The sequence below is a fragment of the Phyllostomus discolor genome, chromosome 2 (genome assembly GCF_004126475.2).
Source record: "Phyllostomus discolor isolate MPI-MPIP mPhyDis1 chromosome 2, mPhyDis1.pri.v3, whole genome shotgun sequence".
Classification (NCBI taxonomy): Eukaryota; Metazoa; Chordata; class Mammalia; order Chiroptera; family Phyllostomidae; genus Phyllostomus; species Phyllostomus discolor.
The window spans coordinates 122,200,370-122,224,941 of NC_040904.2; the positions used below are offsets into that span (position 1 = coordinate 122,200,370).

A 24,572-nucleotide genomic window follows, 5' to 3' on the forward strand; every position below is an offset into this window, starting at 1 on the left:
ACTGCTGTCTGAAAAATTACAGCCTCAGAGGGCAGGGCCTATTGCCGCTGCCTCTTCCCTGTTCCTCCCCCTAAGTATGCCCTCAGTTCAGAGCACTACGCAGTGCCAGCTCCGAGCACAAACGCTCTGGCCTTTACATACACATGTGCAACTCAGGGCCGCGAACAGCACCTGAGAAATGATTTAGGGCTCATCCAGACTGCAAAACCAGGAGTGTGCTCAGGAATGGTGGAGCAGAGTGTGAGGGGAGGGAGGCACAGAGCATATGCAGGAAGACTGATTTTTTTTTTTTTAATAATCTACCATTTACTGGAAGAAGTCAAGGGCAAGTGCGCGAGCGCACACACATGCACACACACACACACACACACCATGAGCTTGGGGGACCTGGGAGACAGGGGCAACCAAATCTACAGCTACAGGGTGAGCAGCAAGGGTACAAGAGGCTAAGGGAGGGTATGAGGAGTGTGACAGCCTCCTCCAATGTTCATCTGCTGAGAGGGGAGCAGACAGGGGCTTTGAATCAGGGGAATTAGGCAGACAAAATAACGTGTCAATTCAACTAATCGGGAGCAAAATATGGAGTGGAGAGGGGATGGTGGGATCAGTGTGGGGAGAGACGGTGGCAGTTGGTAGGGTAGTCTAAACGCCTTTGATCAAAACTGTACAGCATCTGCTCCATGCTGTTATTCAGGGCTCAGTGCATCAAAGGTTTGCACAAACATTACCAAGTCTCTTAATCAAGAAAAAATTATGACAATAAAATTAACACATGTTATAGACGAACTGCAGAGAGCTTGCCTATAGATAAAGAGAGAAGGTTTAAACATGCCAGGTAACAAAAAGACATGTGCAGGAACTGGTAGAAACTGTATAGGAGGAGGCAGCTCTTGGGGGAAGGCAGGCCTTGGAGCAGAGAGCAGGGGCTGGGGTTCTGCCTGAGGCCAGGGAGCCAGGGCAGGGTGTGAGGTGGGTGGGAGTGGGAGAGAACCAGGAGGTGCAAAAGTCAGTTCTCTGGGCAGGAGGGAGGTGCTGCTGCCCCAGCAACAGGGGAAAAAAAACCTCAGAAGAACCCTCTTTCCATGGGTCACCCAGCCACCTGGCTCTCTGGCCACTCCAGGGAAGAGGACTGAAAGCAGGACCCTGAACACAACTGGTTCTCTTCTTCTCTCCCAAATGAGCCTAGAGGGGCTGGGCTGCCTGCATGGGCGGCTGATGTTAAATCAGATGGAGCCCTTTTAATGTGTAATGGACAGGGCCTGGGGCTGATAGAGCAGGCAGAGACCAAACCTTCACTCCAGGGTCCCACTTGGAGAGAACTCCTTTCCAAGATGCTGTGGGTGGAAAGGCAAGAGGGGCAGGGGCAGTGGTCTGGAGGTGAGGTGCAGTGAAAAGAGGTTTGGGTCCCCGCCCCAGCAGCTGCCCAGATGTTGTAAATGTCCCTTGGTTTTCTCACTCCGTGGTCCCCACAGCTGCATCCTCCTATACAGTGTGAGTCATGCCAGGCTGATTGTAAAGGGAGAGAGAAAGAGATGCAGCAATCAAAACTTAAAGGAAAAGGAGGCCTAACTCGTTCCAAAGTTAAAAAAAAAAAAGAATGAGGAAGTTTTCAAAATAAAGCAATATGGAGAAATTCTTAAACCAATTTAAACAAATTTAAATAAATTAAATGAAAATAAGGAGGTGGGGAGGAGAAAATATAATGACAAAAACAACAAACCAGGGAAAGACAATGAGTGTTAGAGCAGGCACGGACAGTCAGGTCCAGACGCCATGTACTTACGTTTACCTCGGTGATTGCTATATCAACAATGCTACCCACAACAATCAAGGCGTCAAACGTATTCCATGCATCACAGAAATAGTGCTGCATGGGGCAGAAAAGCCGAGGAAAGGAGAGAGAAAAGAGAAAAAAAAACCAACAAAGGAGAAAAACAAAACAAAGAGGAAGAGGAAAAATGAAAAAAAAAAAAAAAGCATGAAAGAAAGGAGAGAAGAGAAAAAAAATGAGAAAAGAAAGAGGTTACGTGGGCATATTAAATACTCTCTTACCACTCTACAGTCCTGGTGGCTCAAACCTGGGTAACCTGGTTTTCACAGGGTGGAGAGGCCTGACAAAAGCTGGGTTAGTTCAAAGGTTACGCTGAGCTGTGGCCACCCTGGGAGGGGAGCCAGCGGCCTCCCACCGCCTGCTCCCTCCACTTGGCTCCGAGCTCCTGGGCCCGGCACAGAGGGCTGAGCTGGGACAAGTGGAAAAAAAGGAGGAGAAGCTCCCACTTTTTTCCCTTCACAGGACGACGGCAGGTTCAATAAAAAGCGTGACTGGAGGCGGGTAAAAATAGGAAATTAAAAATAAATAAATAAAAGGAGATAAAGAGAGAGAGTGCGAGTGAGAGGGAAACAGAGGAGGTAGAGAAAGAAGAAAGGAGGAGGGTTCCTGGGGAGGGCAGAGTCATACTCACATTAGTTTCACTGAGAATGACGTCAATTATGCTGCCAATTACGATGAGGAAGTCAAAAACATTCCAGGGATCACTAAAGTAACCCTACATAAGGGAGGGGCAGGCAGGATGGGGATTAAAAAGGAATATTAGACAAGAACAGAGCAACAATCACCATCAGAATCACCGTCTGGGCACCTTGGTGTTGCTGCTGGAGTTCCAACACCCTCTCTGTGACCAAGAGCCCAGGAGCCCAGGAAAGAAGGAGGCCTCCAGGAGGCAACTAGTCTAGTCCTCCTGCCCTGCCTTTCTGTGGCCATGTGGCACCCCTTCCTCCAGATCCATCCCACTTTACTGCCCTCCTGCACAGAAGCTCTTTCTAAATACTTCCCAGCGAGGGAAGCATGCATGTGGGGGGCAGGCAGTACAAGCTACAGTGGTGCAGGAATGTGGCTAGACCCTCTTTTCAGTCCACATTTGGCATCTCCTATGCCCCCAGTTCTCTTCATCCAAGGGCCTGTCTAGAGGGAGGGAGGGAACACAGCTGTATGGCCCCTTGGAGGACAATGGGCTATGGTCCTGTGGATGATCTGGGAACTAAAGAGAAGTAATCAGTGTGGTCCAAAAGAGTGGCCAGGTCACCTGGTTTCCACAATAACAAGGGAACCACATCATTGAAACAATATCTATAAAAAGTTGGACATTATGCAGATAGAATGAGGGTCACCTTGTTCCAGCACTGGGCATGCCCAATATTTTCAGGGGCAGCTGTGTCCTCACAAAGTCTTTCCTACTGAAAGGACATGGAGTCCAGGTCAATCTCATAGTTTGATAGTGTGGGACGTGGCCCTAGACAATGCTCTCAGGGTGTCTCCGAAGCATGTGCCCCAGGCTCCTTTCCCAACACCATCATTCTGATATAGGGTTCCACTGAAATGCAGGTAGCACCAAAATGAATAAAGTCATCAAAGCCTTTTCTGAGGACTAGACTGATATGGGTAGTCTGGGTAGAGGGTATGGGTGGGGACATAGGCTTCTTGGGAAGGAGTGCCATGGAGGAAAGATTCTGGCACAGGACAGCAAGGACAGTGTCCCGATGACACCACTTTACCCTATATGCACAAAACCTTTTTGTTTTCCACCGTATTTAGAAAAGAGAAGAGATAAATGTTTTTGAAAGACTTTTTCTGAGGTACTTGGACAACTGGTCAACCAAGGATAGGTTGTCCCAGATTCCCTAGAGAATTCCAGGTGTCCTGGGTAGTAGACTCTGTACCACAAGTGGGTCGTCTTCCTCTCTGAGAGGTGTGGGAGTCTAGAGAGCAATGCTGTGACCACATGGACATGTGCTCGCAGTTTAGGAAGCCCTGGGAACTGGACAGCCATGGTGTCTGTGGGTGGGGCGGAAAGGACCTAGTACTAAAGACATCTCTCTTCTTTAATAAAAGGACATTTGCTGCTTTGACTTTTTAAGAAATGTCTGCAAAAGGGACAGAACAGGACTGTCCTATTCTGAGCACATTTGCTCAGCAGGACCAGAATTTTTCTCTTCTCTGAGCCACTAGCTGGAGCTCCAGGAGATGGAATTCTTGAAATCAGTGAGTGGAGACGAAAGCATTAGGGTTCCTCTGAGACTTTCCTGGATCTCTCTCCCCAGCTCTCTAGAAGGCTGCCAACTCTCTGTTTTTATTTTTTACTCACAAGAGCTAAGGGTCTGTGTCTTCCATTTCCTACTGGCTCTATCCAGCTCCCTTAACTTCCCCACTTCCCAGCCATGCCCTCTTTCCAGAGGGATCGCAAGACACACTGTCCTAGGGCTGTTATTCTTAGTGTGGGAGGTCAGGTCACAAGGAAAGGGGCCTCTCAGTTCCCAGGCATTTCTGCCAAAAGAAAACAGAAGTGCCATAGCAGAGACTTTGCACGGCCAGACTGGGGAAGCAGAGGTTGGCCAGGGCGTGGGTTAGACGAGGGTCAGTCTGAATATATAGCTTTCTTGTTGGTTTCCCAGAAGATTTTCTGAATGTTCTAGAGTCTTTGAGGCAGAGAGAGACCTCTCTCCCATTTAAATCAGATGTTATATATAGGAAACAACTGATTCTCTCACAGGACCTCAGATATCATTCTCAGGGCAAAAGGAGAGGGCTGACTTTGAATGGAGGAAGGTAAAGCATGAAGGCCCCGAATGAACTATAAATGTGCATGTGTTTTAAAATTAGATTTTAGAAAACACTGGGGAATATGTCTCAAAGACAAGAACACCAGCTTTGTGGGTAGAGTTACTTCAGAAGGGGAGAGGGGTCAAGGAAGAGAAAGGAGAGAAGTCAGAACAAGAGCAGAGTCCAGGATGTTCGGCGTCTAGCCTAGAAAACATGGTAACAAAATGTGATTTGAATGTGGGAGCAGGAGAAGAGGTAGGAAGGCTCAGGGCTCAAGAAAGAAGGAGTCTTTCACCCACCAGAGACCTGAAACAAAATGGGTAGGCTGGTCTTGGTCTGCATCACCTCTGAGAGGAGAAAAGGGGAAGGAGGGAAGGAGGGAAGGAGGGAAGGAGGGAGGGAAGGAAGGAAGGAAGGAAGGCAGGCAGAGAGCAGGCGAAGGCGAGGTTAACACATGGGTTAATCAGCTGGCGAGCACCAGTGGAGAAGCCGAGACCTAAAGGGACCCTGTCAACCTCTTGGTTGGGCATCACTTGTCACCCTTTCCCTTGGGTTTCTGGGAGTATGTGCAGATGGAAGGAAACACAACACAGTCAACTCCTCCTTGACTACGGCCCCCTCTTCCATCCCTCCATTGCTGTCTGCCATTGGGTTGGCTGGGCTCTGCAGAGATTAATGCCTCATGCTTCACCCTGGCCCTCAAGAGGCTGTGCTCCTGGAGGCTTTTGACTGACTTCTCTGGTTTGTGGCAAGTGATGCGGTGGGCCCAGTGCCTGGGCCTCCACTGGCTGCAGAAACCAGCCAGTGCTCTTATTGCCAAGGGCTCCTGTGGACCCAGCCCAGAGGAGATTCACATCAGAATGCAGGGGCGAGGAAGCATGTCTGTGGGTGTTGGTGACAGGATCCCTTTAAGAGGCAGCTTTTAACCCCGACCCATGCACCCACTTTCTCACCCCCCTATCCCATAGCCCACTGATCCTTCAAACTGGGCTGTGAAGACCGTTCAGATCCAGCTTTCAGGTCAGCCTCCTCCCCCAACTCTTTCAACATCCCATTCCTCCCACCCATTCCACACCCACTCCCAGAAACAAGGCTGGTAGCCCCCAGTGACACCAGGTTGACCAAGGAGACACCTGGCCAAACCCTAAGCAGGCAGGAGCTGGGAGAATTATTTTTTCCCCAAACTCTCTGGAGTGTAAGAGCTTAGTGTTCTCTCTCTCTCCCATTCTCCCCACCCTACCCCCACCTCTGTTTTGCCTACCTCCTTATTCATTGGAAACCATGGGTAACGTGGGTTTTGGAGGTATAATGGAGGAAGGAGGATGAAAAAAATCATGGTTTTTTTTTTCTTATAACTGTCACTCCTTTCCCTGGTGACAGGTCCCAAATGGTTGGAAAGATGTCAGGTCAGGGAAAGGGTTTCCCTGGCTCTCCCTGAAGTGGTAAACCAAACCTCTTCACATCCAGCTCCTCAGAGCACGCAGGCATGGTCGTCCAGAAGGGATGGAGCTTTCAGGGCAGTCCCTAAACCCTGCAGAGTTAGATTTCCCCTTTCAAGAAATGGGACTCTCCTCTGGCCATCCTCAGGAGGGTCTCATGCTCTTCCACCCCAGGCTGAGCAGCAGCACCCGGCATCTGCCTGCACGCTGGAAATAACCCATGCCCCTGCATGCCACTGGGCCTTCACTCAGCAGCTAACATGGGCTGAGACCATGTAGACCACATTGAAATGATTTACCTTCAGCAAATCATGATCAGGAGGGAAAAACAGTTGCAAAAGTATCCTGTGATGCATTTAGCATGCAGAAGATTTTTGGATTTTCCTCTCTTTTGGATTACCTCCATCACTGGACCTGTTCCAAGTTTAAAGAGGCAGTGTAGTAATTAAGAAGGTATCTGGGTTTAAATCCTAGCTCTGGCACTTACTAGCTGGGTAATCTTGAGCCAATAACATAACCTCTCCATGCCTCAGTTTCCCGACCTATAAAGTAGAATAACCGTAGGGCAATGGTGAGGACTAAATGAAGATGTCTGTAAGGCAATTACTTAGACCTGCACCTGGTTGAAGTAAGCTCTAAATAAGTGTTAGCTACTGTCATGATTAACTAGGATTCACATGATTAAGTAGGATTCACAGGTTTAATTTGGAGGGTGGGATTGAGGCAGAAGGGATGGAAAAGCCCAGGTGTCTGTGGAAGGAGGAGAGAAGGGCTGAAGTTTCTGGAATCCCGAGCGCTCCTTTCGTCTGTCTCTAAGGCCTTTTCTGCCCATCTTGAGTTACTACTGAGGAGTGTGACTGTCTTGAGACTCTAAAATCTGGCTGGTACTATTTTGAGATTAGTGAGTGTACAAGTTGCCATGGCTAAATTTTGAGGCTCAAGTTCATCTAGGCAGTCAACTGCCACATTCTCAGAAACCACTATTCTTGCTATGAAAGACTCAGTTTCCTCTTCTCTGCCTGGAGGCTGGGAGGAGTGGGCCTGTTCTCTAGTTCTGGTCCTGCAGAGCAGGACTGCTGTGGCAGAGGTGGCAGGCACATGCCTTTGCCCTTGGATTCGGATTCTTAGCTCCCTCCCTGCCCTGAGCAGTGCTCGCCACTGGAGTCTTCATATACACAACACAGACGTGAGAACAAGTTGGTGGTAAGAAGGGATCTGTCAGAAAATCTGTACACTGGGATTATGCTGTGTGTTCTTAGGAATTCTGAGGCAAAAATTATTTTGTTGCCATTACTTTTTTCTTCTCTTCTCTATCCCTTCATGCCTGTTGTCAGTGTCTACCTCCTTCTGGTCCAGCAAACAGGAGGGGAGTCAAAGGAGCACAGAGAAGACCTGGCCCCTCAGATGGAAGTGGACTCTGGACTTTCGGTCTGTCTGGGGTTTGTCCCCAGAGACCATTCCCTTCTAGGGACACATGGGGTCCCAGAGTGTTGTATGGGAGACCTGAGTTGAGATTAGAAGTCGAGCTGCTGGAATTGAGACAGAGAACAGGAACAGACAGGGCAAGCTGAGGGTCGGGAGAGGGTCTGAGAGGGAGGGAAAGGGCAACTGCCCAGAGATGGGGATGGCAGGGAAAGTGAAGGAATTACAGAAATCAGGAGGAGAACAAAGATAAGAAGGGTACTGATGGGAAAGGCAGGTAGAAGGCAGGAGAGGAGGAAAGACCACACAGATGGTAGAAAATGGGGAGCAGCAGAGGGGGAGAAGGGGAGAGAGAAGAGGAGCGGAGGAGAGGGGAGGGGAGCGGGAGCACAAGAGGAGACCATGAGAGCAGGCTAGGCAGGATGGAAAACTCCCAGAGTGGGCCCAGGGCCTTGGAGGTGACTCTGTGATGCAGACGGGAAAGCAGCAGGAATCCATGAAGATGGAGGAAGGGGTCAAGATCACCTGCAGGAGGCCAGGCCTAAAATGGGAGGGAGGGGGCAAAAATTGGCTTGTATTTGACCCAGGGAAAGGGGCTCACTGAGGGAGGTCACCTGGGTGAGCAAGCATTTGTGGCAGGAGGCTGAGTTAGGGCATTTGTCGGGGCTGGGGAGGCAGTGTCCAGGTGCTGGGCACACTGCTCTTCCCTGGGCTCCAGGCTGTGGAACTGGGAGGTCGGTGGGGCTGATAAACCAGGGAATGGAGCTGAACACAGCTGGGAGCAAGGCAGCAGTGCCAACGTCTTAGTGTGTGTGAAGAGTCAATCCCATGGAATATCATGGAACACAATGGTAACTGACACTTAGCAGAGATAATATAAATTGTATTACATTAGGATGCCATTTAAGCATACAGTAATCATAGAAATCAGTGGTGTCTCATGGAGAAAGCATAACTGGAGCACATAGCTGCTCCTGGGCCCTGGCCGCCTGGCAGCCATTGAGGATCTCTGCTTTCCTGGGTCAGCCCCCACACTGTGATGCATTCATTCAGAAGAGCCTGAAGGCTCACACAGCACCTACAGCCTGGGGCAGCAGGGACAGAGGGCCGGAGCAGGCAGGGGTTGCCATGGGGGCCCCAGGGGGAGGTGGTGATGGGGGCTGCTCTCAAAATTGTTAGAGGAATGTATGCTTTGAATGGGACATGATCTGCTTCAATTCTGCTTTAGAATTAGGCCTTTCCCTCCCCAGGAAAGTTTCAACGGCCCTCTTCACTTATCTCACCTACATACATGAGTGCTTATGAGGTGCCTGGTATGCAAGGTGCAGGCATATAGAGTGGGTCAGCCCTGATGCTTGCAGTCTTCCCCACTGCGAGCAGATGAAAACTGGTGGTTATTGACTGAGCTTCTTTGGGAACCTCAAAAGATTCATTCTCTGCCTCAGTTTGCACCAGAGGAAACTGCAGGTGCTCCATGCTCGTGCTGTCCACGAGCCAATCTTCGAAGAACTCCTCCAGGATAGCATGTGACATGGACATGTCCCTGGGGCGGGGCAGGGCAGGGCCAGCAGACACACTGCAGGTATGCAGGCTACTATACATTCACACAAACAGTGTTTCCTGTGAAGAGGTAGGGAAGGCCAAGGCTAGGCAGCCCTGGGAGTGGGAGAACATGGAGGAGCCACAAACAAGCTTGACCTGCAGGATCCCTCTGTGGTCTGCCTGCCTCAAACTCTCTCCTGTCCAGTCCAGCTGACCTAGACTCTCAGAGAGCATGCCAAACCCAGACCTGGCAGGTCCCATCCTATCGTCTCCATGCCCTTCCTGACCTAACAAGTCAGTGCTTACTTAGCAAAGGGACAAGTATGACCCACCAACGACCATGACAGCCACAGTCTGCACCCACTTTAGTGAACAAAATGAACAAAATGTGAACAAAAAGAGCAACTGCCCTCACTTCCAGAGAAGAGCCTTGAATTGTGCAGGCACATTACTATAACCTCTGCTTCCTTCCTGTCAAACAGGAGTGACCATAGTGCCCACCCACAGAGGGTTTGTGAGGATTATCTGAGTCCATTCGTGAAGTGTTCAGGGCCTGCAGGTAGCTGGGACTATTTCTATGGCTGCCGCAGCACTCCGAGAGCTGACTGCCTTCCTGTGCCCTGCAAGGCCTCTCCCTCCCCTGCAGTAGCAGCAGGAGCCCTGGCCTGCCTCAGTTCTGGTGGGTTGGGGTAACATGCTGCTCCGCAGCTTTGGGGATCCCTTTTCCCTTCCCAGACTCAGTGTAGTCCAGTTTCTTTCCCAGCAGCAGCAATGGAGTTGGAATTAGCACACTTTCCCACCAGGCTTCTTTATACATTGTGGATAATTTTCCACATTAAATAATTAAATGTAATAGCTAATACTACCCTTCCCACACAGGGCTTGATGCAAGTCATATAATTATTTTTTATCATTCATAGTGACTTTTAAGATCTCAAACACCAGGCAAGAAAGAAACCTGTCACAGTATTATAACAATATGCAAATCCCTGGGTACAAGAGCAGGCGGGAGGCCCCATGACAAAGCCCATTTATGCCTGTCTGCGTGCACGGCTCCAACAGGTACCCTGTGGGCATTGCACAAATAAATAATAATCAGAGTAATGCCCACTCACCAATCAGGCTGCTGAGAAACAAGCAGGAGCTCTGCCCCACGCAGCAAGTAGCTCTTGACTCAAGGCTGGAGCCACTGGCGGGGGGTGGGGGAGGGGGGGGCTGAGTTTTTCCCTGTTGTCCTTACAACCTCCCTTCCTTCTTCTTCCCTTTCCTACTCACTTGAATGGGACACATATATGTGCTGAGTTTCTGGGTTGAGGGGGTTTCATTTATGGTGGGAGACACTGGTTTCTTAAGAGTTGGGATAAATAGGTTTAAGGAAAATTGAATGAGAGGCTCAATGAAGTCCTACCTTAGCCTAAGGCTGTGGTTCTGTGTGTAGGGTGCATGCCTGCTAGGGGTGTTTGGGAACTTGCAGGGCACCCTTGTATGCTGGAGGCAGAAGTGGCATTTAGGACTGAGTGGGTGGGACCACCAGGGGATACTGTCTGTGGAGCTAGCTTTGGTTTGCTCTCATTCTGGTGACACTTACAAAGCGCCTGATGCTGCAGGTGCTAGTGTTGGGTCCGGAGGAACATAAAGATGGGTAAGAGCTAAACCTGCTCAAGGACTAGCCAGAGCTTTCCTTGTTCCTTACCCTCACATCCACCTCAACACTGGATAAAGTCATGACTCTGCCCACCTCCACATCTACTGCTGTCACCTGCAGGCTTTAACTGCTCCCCTATCACCACACTGTCCATTCTTCACTAGCAGTCAGCACACTGGTTCAAGCCCATAATCAAACAGTATGATGTCCCACATAAGGCGCCTGCTCCCTGTGGCTTCTGAGTGCAGTCAGAGTAAATCCATACCCCTTACAGGCCCCTTCAAGCTTTCACACTCTGGCCTCGCCCACGCTGCCTCTTCACTCACTGCTCTCGGTGCCCAGAATAAACAGAGCTCACCCCTGCCTCAGAACCTTTGCTCTTCTCTGGTTTCTGTTCAACCTCCAGGGCTCAGTTTAACCAGCACCTTCCTGACCACCTGCTCTCAAACAAGTGCCTCTTCCCCCACAGCTCTCCCTGTGATAACCCATCCCACAGCATGGCCCTTGCTCCATTCTGTAACCTCTTTGTTTATCATTTTCTACAGGACACCATGAGTCCTGTAAAGATGGTACCATGTCTCAACATCATCATCGAGGTGCTCAACAGCTATAGAAAGACAAGATGGAAAAAGCAATGCTAACGAGTGGAAATTACAGAGGAGCATGTTCAACTCAGTGCAAAGGAGCATTCCCAACAGAGCTGCCTCCAGAAACAGGGAGTCTCTTACAGCAGAAAGCAGGAATGTGTAGAGCTTTCTGCAGTGATGAAAGATCAATGACCTTAATGGTGTTTTCTAACATTAATATTCTGACTCTCTTTTCCTTGTTCTCCAGTTCTTTAATTCTCATTCATCTATTCACACCTGCATGCATTAAACTTTCACCAAATGCCTCTCATGGCACAAAAAGTGCATATGAAACAGTTTCAAGGAATTCAGTCCTCTAATTTTTGTCTGTGCCACTTGAGAATCTCCCAGGATAAGTGCATGTGTGTGCACATGTGCATGTGTGTGAGTGTACATACATGTGTTCATGCACACATGTGCATGTATGTAGGCTATATTAGACTATTGTTTGACTTTCCTGAGCCCACCCATCAGGTGACTGTCCCATCTCCTGAAAGTACCTGTCACTTCAGATTTGGAAAGGAAATCCAGAAGGTGCAGACCAATTCAGGGGAACATATGGGCCAAAGACAGAATGGGAGAATGACAGGTAGAGGCGGAGGGATATAGGTACAGAGTGGCCATGATTAATTTCCACAGAGTTGCTGCTTGAGAATAGCTTATTTTCATTTAGTCTCTGATTTGCTTATACTTGCTGAGACCCACTGAAGGTATAGCAACATCTCAGCTTGTTCACATTTGTCATTTCAATGGGGGTATAGTTTTAAGAGCTTGGCTTTTGAATCACCTAAACCTGCAATAAAACCCCCCAAAATATCAACAATGAAAAAACTGGCTCTTTGATTTTGGACACATTACTTAGCTTTTTTCTCTGACCTTCAGTTCCTGAAGACCATTTTATTTGTCCTATAGATTGATTGAGACAATGAATGGAAAATGTCTGATTCTTCATAGACACAATGTATATTCCTTCCTTCCTTCGTTCCTTCCTTCGTTCCTTCGTTCCTTCCTTCCTTCCTTCCTTCCTTCCTTCTGAATGTTACACTTAATTTTAGGAATTGACAAAGAACCAGTTAATGTTTTTATACATTGCTTAGGAGTACCAGGCTGAACAGCAGGTTTTCCAGGAATGAATGTGATGGTGAACTGGGGAGTCTACAAGATTCAAGAGTGGGCCGGACTCAGGAAAGTCTGTTCTTCAAATGGCAAACCAACCCTAGGGCTCACAAGCCTGTTTGTAGTCAACATTCAGGCCCCTAGTACCAAACACATTTCGGGGTACATTGAAAGCTCAACACAATACTTGTGGTTTGTCAGTTAACTTTAGGGTGCAGAAAACACTAGCCAAATGGCATACAAGCAAAGAGTTCTTGAAATACATAATATGGAGATGACAAGGCCTAGAGATGAGAAAGAAGGAAGTGGTGAAAAACTGGGCTCAAATCTTGTGAGGCCATTCAACAGTGGGTGGCATTGGTCACAGAAAAGGGCAAGCGACAGTTTTACAAATTAGTAGCTTGGTTTACGCTGCGTCTCACCACAATCAACCTTCAGGGATGCAGTAAGATGAGCCTTGAAATTACATTACAGCATGAGGCAGAAATCTGAGTGAAGGGGTAGAATATACTAGTTCAGGAGGAGAGATGCCAGAACACCGGAAAGTACTAATTTTAAAATGGAAATGAGCAAGAAGGACATGATAAGGCAGAAGGTAAAGTTCCTTTTTGTTCTGAGGTGGAGAGTTGGATGCAAACTCCCAAACTGAGGGATCGTACATGGTATACAGTCTACTGGGACAGCCCTTTCCCTAGAGGCCTCAGTGACTTTTCAGACATTGCTGTGGTCTGAATATTTGTTTACCCCCAAATTCACATGCTAGAATCCTTACTTAAGCCCAGTGGAGTTAGGAGGTGAGGCCTTTGGGAGGTGATTACCTCACAAGAGTGAAGCTTTCAAGAATGGGGCTAATGCTCTGATAAAAGAGATTTCACAGAGCTCTCCTGCCTCTTCCTCCCTGTTAGGACCCAGCAAAAGGGCACCAGCTATGAGCCTGCAAGAAGGCCCACCCCAGAGAATGCAACCACGCTGGTGCCTAGATCTTGGACTTCCCGCTTCCAGAACTGTGAGAAATAAATTTTTTACGTTTATATTCTACCCAGTCTGTGGCATTTGTTACAGCAGCCTGAATGGACTGTGGCAGACATGATCTCACTTTGTCTCACCATAAGCTGCTGATCCAGTCTTCCTACTTCACAGAGAAACTGAAGAATGAGGAGAACAGTACATGGAGGAAATATATACCCTACCTGCCCACCCCCAACTCATTCCAGGTGATGCCAATGTGGGAGCAAGGCTTTCTACTTCTCAATCTACCAGAATTTTCTTTGTGGAATCTGGGGCAGCAAATGATCAAGCAAAGAAAAGCAGTACAATTTGCTCTGTAAAGATACAAAGCCTCACAAAAAGTACTGCATCATGCAGAAATGTACAGCACACTTAAAACTGTGAGAAGGGGGAACTGTTGGTGAAGGGTATGGTTAGAGCCAGAGGTAAAGTTGGAGAGAAAGTAGATTTTAGCAGGTAATGTAATTGTATGGCAAAACATACCAAGTCTTTCAAAGGTCCTCAGCTTTTAAGAGGAGGCAATGGCCCCAGCGTGCATCCTTTCCTCATGGTCACCTCACTTTCTCCTTCCTTCTCCTGTTCCTTTACTAGCTCTAAGGAAAATTCCTCTCGACCACTCACGGAGGAGTGCTCAGGGATCAGAGTCCCTCCTGCCCCATGGAGGGAGCCGGGGCCTGTGGGATCTTGCCTACAGGGTCTTGCGGCCCCTCAGTTGCTGCACTGGTGCATTTAGAGGAACCCTGGCCCTGCCATTCCTCTTACTCCAGCTGCCCGGGCTGCCCCAGGGCCCTGTGGGCTCACTCAGGGCCTTGGTAGCAGGCACCAGCCCTCCCCCTTTTGCTCATTTGTGGCTTGTTTGACACAGGTTTACGCATATCTTTCTCCCATGCCTCTGTTTCGGTCAGAGATGGCAATATTTCAGAATGTATTCTTTAGCAGGCCCTGCACTGGCTTTCTTTGGGGGTCAGAGGAAACATCTGATTTTGGAAGTGAACGAAAACCACAGTCCAAATATGACTCCCTGGCCTGAGCAGAAGAGTGGGCTGGGCTCACAGCTGGTAAAAATGGTTGCTCTTCTCTGGGTCAGACAAGTGAATCTGCCTCTTGAATTGGGTCTTTAATCATCTGCTAGGTGCTCTCCCTGCTTCTCCACCTGCCTGGTGAGTGTCAGGACCCTGGTCCCTTTCCTAGAACAAGAAAATGCCTAGAATAGTGGGTCCATGCCTGAACAATTGGGACCTCCACTCAGCCTAAGAAGTTCCCTTCACATCCATATGGGGTATGGGGGCCCCTGGAGAATGCTAAACTGGCTAGAGATGTAGGCCATGATGTTGTCAGGTTGTGGGAGAAAACCTGTCTGCCAAGGGGAAACCAGATGCTGGATCTTTAAGGAAAGAAGGTTCTAGACATGGATAAAGCTAACAGGGGAGACGGAGGGGCTGGGCTGCAGAGTTTCTTTGCATAGAAATGTGCCCTCTCTGAGTGCTGCCTGCACTCCCCCACCCCACCATGTTCCAGTTTTCCTGCTGCCTGTGTGCAGTTAGACACAGACCTCCCCTGTCCCTTTGGCCACAAGCCCAGTGAAGAGAAGGTAGCCAGTGATGACTTCTTTCTTCTTGACCACACCCTCTGGGTGCCCCCACATGCTGCTCACCTTAGCAGGGCAATAATCCTTCCCTAAGAACAACACAGGATGCAGACAAAAGATTACTCTGGGGCCACCAGAAACCCTGGGATTCCCTGCACTGGACAGGCACAATGAGAAAGAAGAAGGCAGCCTTTGTGCTTGGTAAATCCAAGGTCAGCAACAATGACTCTCAGGCTGAGACTTTAAAGATGCAGAGAGACTGGTCCTGGCTCAGGCACTCTACAGGACTGACCACCACGAGGGCCATTCAGGAGCCTCTTCCTCCTCATGGCTCCACTGCTGCTCATGCCAGTGAGACCAAGCCAGGCTGCACCTGATGCTGTGGTGCGTGGCCCCAGTAAAGGTCCCGAGCAACTCTGATTCTGCAGCATCCCATTCGCCAGGCTCCCTTCAGCCATGGCTCTTCCACTGCTCCCAGCCCAGGGAAGGGCAGCAGGGCCATCGATGGACTCCTCGGGACAACAGCCTCAGGACATTTATCAGCATCACCATGGCTGCCAACCTCACCCTCTTTCTGTCTCTCTGCTGAGAAGCAGCCAAGGTTCCACATCCTCTTTCCTCAAAGATAACAGGGGCTCCCCCAAAGCCCCCAAAGCTGAGAAAATAGGGTGTCAGCTGAATTGCAACTACCCCATTGTTAGCTGACACTATAAAGATGTTGGCCAAATGCCCCATGTCCGAGGGCATGGGAGTCACAGGCCCAGACAATTTGGAAGTTTTGCTGAGAGGCAGGCTGGAGCCTAACAATAGAGGCCACTGGGCAGGGCAAGGGTACCAAGTGCAGTGGGTTACCCAGCTGGAAGTCCCCAGCTGGAGCCCCCTTTGAGTAATCACTTATCTGAATCTAGAAATAATGAGAACCTTCTTTGATGTAATGCGACTGGAAAGCAATAAAAGCTCATCCAGACAAGGGTCAAGGTGCTCTCCCCTTGAGAGAGTGGCCGTGCTGTCCCTTTTTCTCCACAGGACTCAGTAGTCCATGTGAATTTGTTTACCTCATCCACAACACACAGACTCTGGAGGGCTGGAGTCTGCATCAGCTGGTAGAACTGCCCAACTCGGGAGAAAATCCACAGTGGGGACCCCAAGGCAAGCAGCTGTCTCACCCTGTCAAGAAGGCTTCCATTACTAGCAGTTGATCACTGGTAGAAAATTACCAGCTGGAGAGAGCAGGGAGAGTGAAATAAACCCTTCAGTTTCATGAAGCCACAGCAGTCAGGCTGGAGCAGCCAGGACAGACAGAGGGCAGCAGACACTGGGATGCCACGGGAGGAAACAGTGTCCAGACCCACGCTGCCCTGGTAGCAGATGCTGGCCACATGCAGCTAGAGAAATATGAGTTAATTAAAGTAAGTAAAATTTAAAGATCAATTCTTCAGCTGTACTAGCCATATTTCAAGCGCCTAATAGGCACAGGAGGCTAGTAGCTGTTTCATAGACAGTGCATATGCGACATTTTAATTACAGCAGAAAGTTCCATTAGATAGTGCCGGTCTAGAAGCCTCACTTTGTCCCTTAGGTCTGAAATGCCTTTGGGCCCTAATTTGTCCTACACCATGAAAGTTAGCCCCAAGATGTCAGTTGCTCTTGCTCAAGAAAGTTGGGGGCCAGGAAGGTCAGAGAGGGTTTTCACTTTGGTTCCATTCACATCTCTGGGCTATTGCCAGGCTTGGAGAAAGCCGAAAAGATAGACCGAGGCCTTGAAGACAGAGAGCTTCCAGGGTCCAATCTCCCATCCCTCACCCTGCCCAGGTCTTCCCCTTGGGGAGGTACTGAGAGGCAGTGAGAACCACATTCCCTGTGAGCAAGCAGCAGCCAAGGGGAATGAGAATAGCAGTCCCTGCTTCTTCACCCCTCCACAACCCACAGACAAGCCTATGGGGAGTGGGGCACGGCACCTTCTATTTGGGTGAGTGCCTCCTTCCCTGGGCAGATGGCTTTCTATTGAGAAAAGAAGGCACAGCCCCATCCTCTCCTCCTCCTCCCTCCACCCTTGCATCAATAGTAAATCACAGGCAATGAAGTCACATCACCACAACCCCGGTGCTGACACTTGTGCTGAGAGCAGTGTCTGTGACTGGCACTGGTCTGGGCCTAGGTTCCTGCCTCTCCTGATGTCAGAGCTGGCCAGCTGGGTTGAAGCCTTGGAACCACCCACCCAGGGTCATCCTACTGGCCATTCAGTTCTTGTTGGGTGGCCCCCTTTTCTCCTGCCATCCTCACCTTGGGTAAGGCTTAACTTAGAGTTTTAATTGGGACTGTATTGTCTATGGATCAGTTTGAAAATAAACACCATCTCTATAACACCAAGCTTTCCAATTCATGAACATGACATTTTCCCATTTGTTAGTTTTCTTTAATTCCTCTTTCTGAAATTTTATAGATTTTCTGCAGAGATTTGAGGCTTTTTTTGTTAGATTTACTCTTAGGATTGGATATTTTTCAGCGCCTATTGTAAAGTGCATCTTAAGATTATTTCCCCATCTTTTATGATAAAATTCAGTTCATAACAGGAAGACAGTCCAGCTATTTAGTTATTTTCAAACCATTCTAACCAGAAGTTTTTCACACTGACTGACTTAGTCTTGCACAATCAGGTAGGATGCGGGTGCTATCTGCTTATCTCCCAGGTGCTCCTTCTACTCCCAGGAAGAGATTTTCTCTGGCTTGCTGTCAGGTATTCAGACCGGTCCTACTACAGCTTCTTTCCCACTTTCCAGACTTGACCAGATTCAGATCCCTGAGGTTCCCGTGGGGGACTGAATTGCTCTAAACTGGTTAATAACCCATAGTTTCCTATGTGTTTGGAACACAGTGTGATTGTAAGGAGTGGGGCAGTTGAATCTGGGGCAGGGGTTTACTTGAGTAAATTCATTTTCCACAGAATGGTGAGAACAGACAGAAATGAAGAACTAGGGAACATTAAGCTCCATGAAGACAATGAAAGAATGAAAGCAAGAGTACAAACTGACCCACTGATGGACTGACTTACCAACTAATCACACAGACAAAAAAGACAGAGAAGGAAAGTCAAGTAGTGGCAACTTTAAACAACTCCTCCCTGGCTGTGACTGATGTCACACTTTGACACCCTCGCTGCCTAACTGTCCTTTTACAGTTAATGCTTACAAGTGCAAACCCATTACCCATCCATATCATACAGAAACCACCATGCCAGTGAGCTAAAATGTGCAGATGGAATTCCAATGAATGGGGAGACAGGAAAGCTGTTCTGTACTTCAGGTCCCTGCCAGAAGCCCTGGTTCTTGGGCCAAATCCAGCTAGACATTTCTACCAGAGCTACAAGGAGTTTCTGGTATGGTTTTTTGCCTGATATTTTTGGGGATGCTTTTCTTGGAGTCTAATCCTTAATAAAGAATATTGCTTAATAAGCTTTCAGGGAGCCCTGCTCCCCCAGCACTGGGCAGCCTTCTCTGGTGAGCCAGTTCAGTGACCCATCCCCCTCTATTGCCAGAACTCATTATAGAGGTATGCACAGAAAAGGCCCACTTTCCTTTCTGTTTACATCATAAACTTGCCCTGGCCCTGGCAGGTGGAGTGCAAATGGCCCCAGGATGGCTCTCTTTCTTCTTTAGGAAGTCTCTTTTATTTTTCCCATATCTTCACAATGGATAACTAGGGATTGAGGAAACTAGGAGGTACTTTATGGTTTAGACCACCACAATTGGTTAGCTACTAGGAAAATGGCTTGTGCCTAGATGTGCAGGATTATTTAGGTGGAGTGGCTTTCAGGTGGGGACCCTTATCAGGTGGCAGGGGTCAGTATCATTTGCTTCCTAGGGAAGGTTTGCTGAGTGCAGCTCTGCTCATGGGACATGGTTCAGGAGGTCCGCTGCAGTGCTCTCCAGACTGCGTTGGGCATCATCAGAAACACACCAGAGTCAACTGTGAAATGACTCAAGGCTTTGAAACATTTCAACCATATGTCTCATGAAACTAGATGAAAATGATGCCAGTTTCCCTAGCTAGAGGCTGCCATCTGAGACTGAGGCTCAACTTGGCAACGTTTCTGCATTCCTGCCCCCACCTCATCATGTTGCTGTGCGTGGTGAACCTGTCGGTAGTCTTGGGCTGCAGGTGACCAGAGGTGCTGTGGGCCCCACAGAAGGTGGCCAGGGACATTCATGGTCTTCTATCAGCCAGGACAAAAACTTATGCCCCCAAATGGGACTAGGTGTGGGAGGGAAAGTGAAAAAGACTCTCATTGCTGCCCAGGGGGAGGAAGGAAAACACCACTCTTACCACCATATGACCTTCCTTAAGTGTCTTATTCTCTGAACATGAGCCAGAATCCCTAGGCATTCTCTGAGCGAGAGGAAGAATCAGCATTTTAAGAATATTTTCTGTCTTATCTTTGAAATACCTCAAAGCCCATTTCCCTCTTTCTGAAAAGTACTCAGCAGAAAGATGCTAACAGGTTGGTATGGAAGTACATTGACATAAGGCAGAGGTGTCAGATTCTGTTCCAAGTTATGCCACTTAGTACTGGTGTAATTAATATTATATTTAATTGCTCTGAACTTCACTTCCTTCCTCCATAAAATGGGGGGTTCCAAGACCCATCTTATAGGGGTATATAGGGGTGTTTTGAGAATTACATGCAATGAGGTATGTGTAGCACATGGTAGGATATCAAGAAATGTTAGTTGAGTATTAATTCAAAGAGGATGATGAATAGCTTGTCAATGAACATGGATCGAAGAGCCAGGGTGCACTCACCCCCCTACCCCATTTAGTTCTGTGATAAGTAAAAGTTTGAATAAAAATGGAATCTATGGCCATGGACTCCTCCTTTTTTCCTTCTTTGCTTTGTGTTGCATCTGGGGAAACTAATAAAGGAGGGGAAGAGAGGGTTCAGAAAGTCAGAGAGATTTTCTCAAGTTAGTAATGGTACAATTCTCTCAGGGCCAACTCTTCCCTTCTCATCGCTCTCCAACAGGTGTTGAGGCAGCCAGGGGAGCTGCTGAGTTGCTATACATCCTCCCTTAGAAATAGCTTCCCTGTTGTAAATTGCAGGCCAGCCAATGCCAATGATTCTGAACATTCTCGGGGGTGGAAGATGGAAGGTGCTGCTCAATCCAGCCTGCTCCTCCAGGATCCACAACAATGGAGCTGGTTGAGGAGGGCACAGATAATCCAAGGTGATAGGAAGTCCAGCCTTCCCTACCCTGCCTTGTTTATCCAAGGGTTCTACACTTCTCTTTCAAACTTTTTTTGAGGAGCTGCCTACAAGAAACAGAGCACAGATATTTGCAGGTAACTGCCCTGCCTGTACTCAAAGGTGCAAGAGAGCAATGATGTGGCCTTTGAGTGGGAACAGGAGGCCCACATGGGTTATGGCACTGAGCCCTGCGCAAATGCAGCCCCGGCTGAGTTTTGTACAATGAGGTTGGTCTTTGTGGCTGATGAAATGGGAAGAGGGGGGAACAGAGGCCGGAGTGTATCTGGGGGACTGGGCCTGGAGAGGTTTGGTTTGCCAGTCTGTGGGTGTAGTTTCTTCTAGATTATGTACTGGGTGATGCGGCCAGAGACAAAATGAGAAATGGGAGAAGAAAGAGCATCATCTGCTTCCCTCTGGGATGGAAAGGCTCAGCTCAGGGAGGAATCAGCTTCCTGTACATCTCAGCCATGGTCCAGAACATGAGTTGAGATTCTATTTTAAAAAGTTGGCCTGGTCCATTCTTGGCAGGTTTAGGAGTTGGAGCATTTACCTATCATTAGAGAAAATATGGACCTTTATGGATTATTTCTGCCCCTCACTCTCCCTCTTTCGATGCTGGCCCTCTATCCCTCTGGCACCTGTATACCAGATGCCACTTCTCAGAGGCCTACCTTGGGTTTAAAGGCAATGAGCTTCAGAATCATCTCCACAGTGAAGAGGCCAGTGAAGAGCATGTTGAGGATGTTCATGGCAATTTTAAACAGGCAGCTCTGACCATAGTGCTGAGAGGAGGGGAAAAACTGTGAAAACAAGGCAGGGACATCTCTACTCCTCACCCCCTTCATTTCAACAGAGATCTTCTTTGAACTTCCAAGATCTTCCAAGTCCTGGAAGCCCATCCACACCTCTGTGGGCAGGCAAGTGGACTCAAGAACTCGTGAAAGTTCTTCCCCTCTCTGCCATCTCTGAAAACTCAGGTCAGCAGATTCTATGTCCCGGCTGTGACTGGTTATGACAACTTTGTGGAGAATCCTAGAACTCAAAGGGGCTCTCGCATGACTGACCTCCCTGAATCAACCTCCACACGCCATGCTTTGCTGACAATAATGAGCACTTTGAGCTTACCCTCTGTTCTCCATTTTCTCCACCCTCTCCATTTTCTTAACCTAGGGACCTATGGATTCTGTCTTGAGGTCCCAGAGAGGAGCTCATCCTCAAGAAAGAACACCTGTCTTTCTCCACCTGAGATAAGAGGACAGATCTTCTGGTCTTTCAACCTTTGGCCACCAGGAAGACGACAAACCAGAGAGGTCAGTGCAGCCCCTTTCTACTGCGTTTCCTCCCACGGTACTCTCCCCATGAAGGAATCACAGCATCAGGGCCCCAGACTGACCTGCATGGCCAAGCAGATGGTGTTGAGCAGGATGAGGACAAACATCAGGTACTCAAAGTAGGTGGAGTTGACCACGTACCACACTTTGTACTGGTGCTGGTTCTTGGGTATGTATCTCCGCAGGGGCCGGGCCTTGAGGGCATATTCCACACACTGTCGCTGGGAGGAAGGGGGCGGGAATAGGAGAGTGTGGTTATTTACGGGGATGACGTGCTCGGGGTGGCAGAAGAGGGTGGGATTTTGATGAAACCATACACCTGGGGGTAGGGTTCCCTGGGAAAGAGATAATCTACTGCTATAGCTCATTTATAGGCTTCAGGTATTATTTGCACTTTTTTTCCCCTTTCACTGCCTTAATAAGTAGACTCTCGTCTAGTTAATCTTGTTACCAAGCTTAGCTGAGGAGTATGGATCTCCTTTTTTTTAAACTCGTAATGTCTCAAAACACTAAGTTGGCATCTTATTTCCTATGCCACAGACTCTCCTTGGGGCACTTCTCTCCTCAATTTTTCTTTCCTGTCCTGAATCAATCTTCCTTATTTACCAGTGTCCACAGATCAGAAGACAAAGGTCATGCATAGGCAATGAGTTCTTGGGCTAACTAGATTCTTGGGATTCCAGCACAGAACCAGCTCATTTCTCAGCACTGTGCCCAGAGTTCTAAGTCAGGAACCAGGGAGTCACTCCCGCCTCTTCTCTGATCCCTAGTTGCCACGTCCAGTCTCCAAACCTGATCCATCCCATTTCCTCCTATCCTCTCCATCTCTACTATCATTAACCTGGGAGTAGATGAGGATCTTATCATCTCTCATCTATACTTTCTAACTGGCTTCCTTCTTTCCTGTCTTTCTTCCAACCCGAAGTCCATACAGCACCCAGAATGATGAGTCTAACTAAATCCAAGATGTTGACATCAGAATCTGTGAGGGGTCCAGCTGGCCTGACTAGGGTAGAGCTGAGCATCTGTGCCCTGCTCCTTCCCATAGGCAGAACAGAAGTTGCTCATAGACAGGGATTTACTTCCCTACAAACTCTTCTCATGGAGAAACATAGCAGGGGACCTGACCCCAGTGACTACATGCTATTGCACACTCTTAACCGATTCATTCCTCACCAATGAAGCGGCCAGCTCTTGTTCACAAGCTAATAGCTCTTCCCCCATCATGGAGCACTTGAAAATGTCATGCCATGTTATGTCATGGTCCTGGGCATTACCAAAGCATCCCTACTTAAGCTTCTTTCCCACCCCCACTTCATGCACAGGCCTCAGGGTTTTACTTGGCAAACCATTTAATAGTGGTTTTCTAATGCTGTGATCTTCTCCACTCCAAAACTCTTAAGCCCTCATTGTTCCAGTTTCTTTCCTCTTTGCCAGTGGGGCCAACCCATATGGGCACTTTCTAATCATCAGCTTCTAGATAGAGCATGACGTTTCCCCGCTCCCCAGAGTCTATCATAGAGTCTCCTTAAGTAGGCACTTAAGAAGTATTTGTTTGCTGAATGAATGCACTTGGCAGATCTGGGACTTGCATTTCTTTTGTTCGGGCTCCTCCAGAAGACTAGGAGCCCTCTTCTCACTGAGCAGACAGATGCTCACAGTATGCATGTGGATCTGTCTCCTGACTACAGCCTCTTCTGGGCGGGCCTCAGGCTGTCAACTGCTGTCATTCCTCATGTGCACTGCTCCCCTCTCACCACCTTGTTCCTCTCCTTCTGAGGAGGTTACCTGGTTCTTGTCCAGCTCACAGTTCTTGTATTCCTGCTCTCCCTGCTCTTGGAAGGTGACAATGACGAAACCCACAAAGATGTTCATCATAAAGAAGGCAATGATGATGATGTAGATGATGAAGAAGATGGAGATCTCCACCCGGTAGTTGTAGATGGGGCCCTTGTCTTCTGTGTGGGAGTCGATGGAGCGGTACAGCAGCCTGGAAGAGGAGACAGATCCCACAGGGGGAACTGGAGAAGCAGCATCACCTCTGTGGAAAGGCAGCACTGATGCCCCCAGGGGTCCCTGGGCTCAGGGGTGCTAGAAACAGCTCCAGGCTGGGAGTCAGAAGGTCTGAGTTCAAGTCCCAGCTGTGCCACTTACTGGCCTTGTGACCTTGGACTAATCACATAACCTCTTTGAGTCTCAGATTTTTCATCTGTAAAATGGAAACAATAACTCCTGACTTTCCTACCTGGCAAAGTGGTTGACATAATGTATATGAAGGTGTTTTGAAACTGTCAAGAATTATTTTAATGTAACATGAGTCATGGACATTGATTTCAAACACTGGAAATATTGGTAAATATTGAAACAGCTTTGCAAACTGACAGACTCAGAGGATGTTACAGTGAACACAGAGTAAATCTATCAGAGATCTAATATCCATTTGGATAAAAATACTAGATAACCAATGACCTAGGCTTATTGAGATCACCTGCGATGGTTTGGATTTACACTTAGATGGTGTACGTGTGTGCACCCATCTGGGCCTTGGCTCTGTGCCCACCACACTGGTTCCTCCTCATGCACAGGGACTACCTCCACTCCTTCTGTTCTTACCTGGCACAGTACTTGGTTATTCTCTAGGTATCAACTATATTTTACCATATAATATTGGCAACTCTTATCTAAGATCCATGTGCTATTGTTGACTTATAAATATGTACAATTTTCTGAGTTTCAGATGATGATTTCACTGGAATACAAAAGTGGGGGGAAACAGGTGTCTGTACAAAGACATGTAGAGCTCCCGATGGACACGCTGCCTGGTACAGTGACACAGTGTAATGGCCACATGGCTGGTGGTCTAGCCATGAAAACCTTGCAGTGAAACTTGGACCTAGGCTCCCATCCCATACTTACTTCCCACCATAAACATAGGCACAGCTTTCTCTAAGGAGGCTAGTAAACCAGACATCTTCACCCACATTGAGTGCATGCTGGGGGTGATAATCTTGAATCC

The 24,572-nt window shown here is 48.3% G+C and overlaps 1 protein-coding gene across 1 annotated transcript in view; it reads right to left on the reverse strand.

The window, feature by feature from the left end:
* CACNA1C (calcium voltage-gated channel subunit alpha1 C) overlaps window positions 1–24,572 on the reverse strand; it is a 626,645-nt gene that overhangs the window by 79,161 nt on the left and 522,912 nt on the right. The window contains 5 exon segments of the mRNA XM_036018449.1: window positions 1,784–1,867; window positions 2,463–2,546; window positions 20,897–21,007; window positions 21,619–21,777; window positions 23,345–23,546. Of these exon segments, the coding sequence (XP_035874342.1) occupies window positions 1,784–1,867; window positions 2,463–2,546; window positions 20,897–21,007; window positions 21,619–21,777; window positions 23,345–23,546 (640 nt within the window).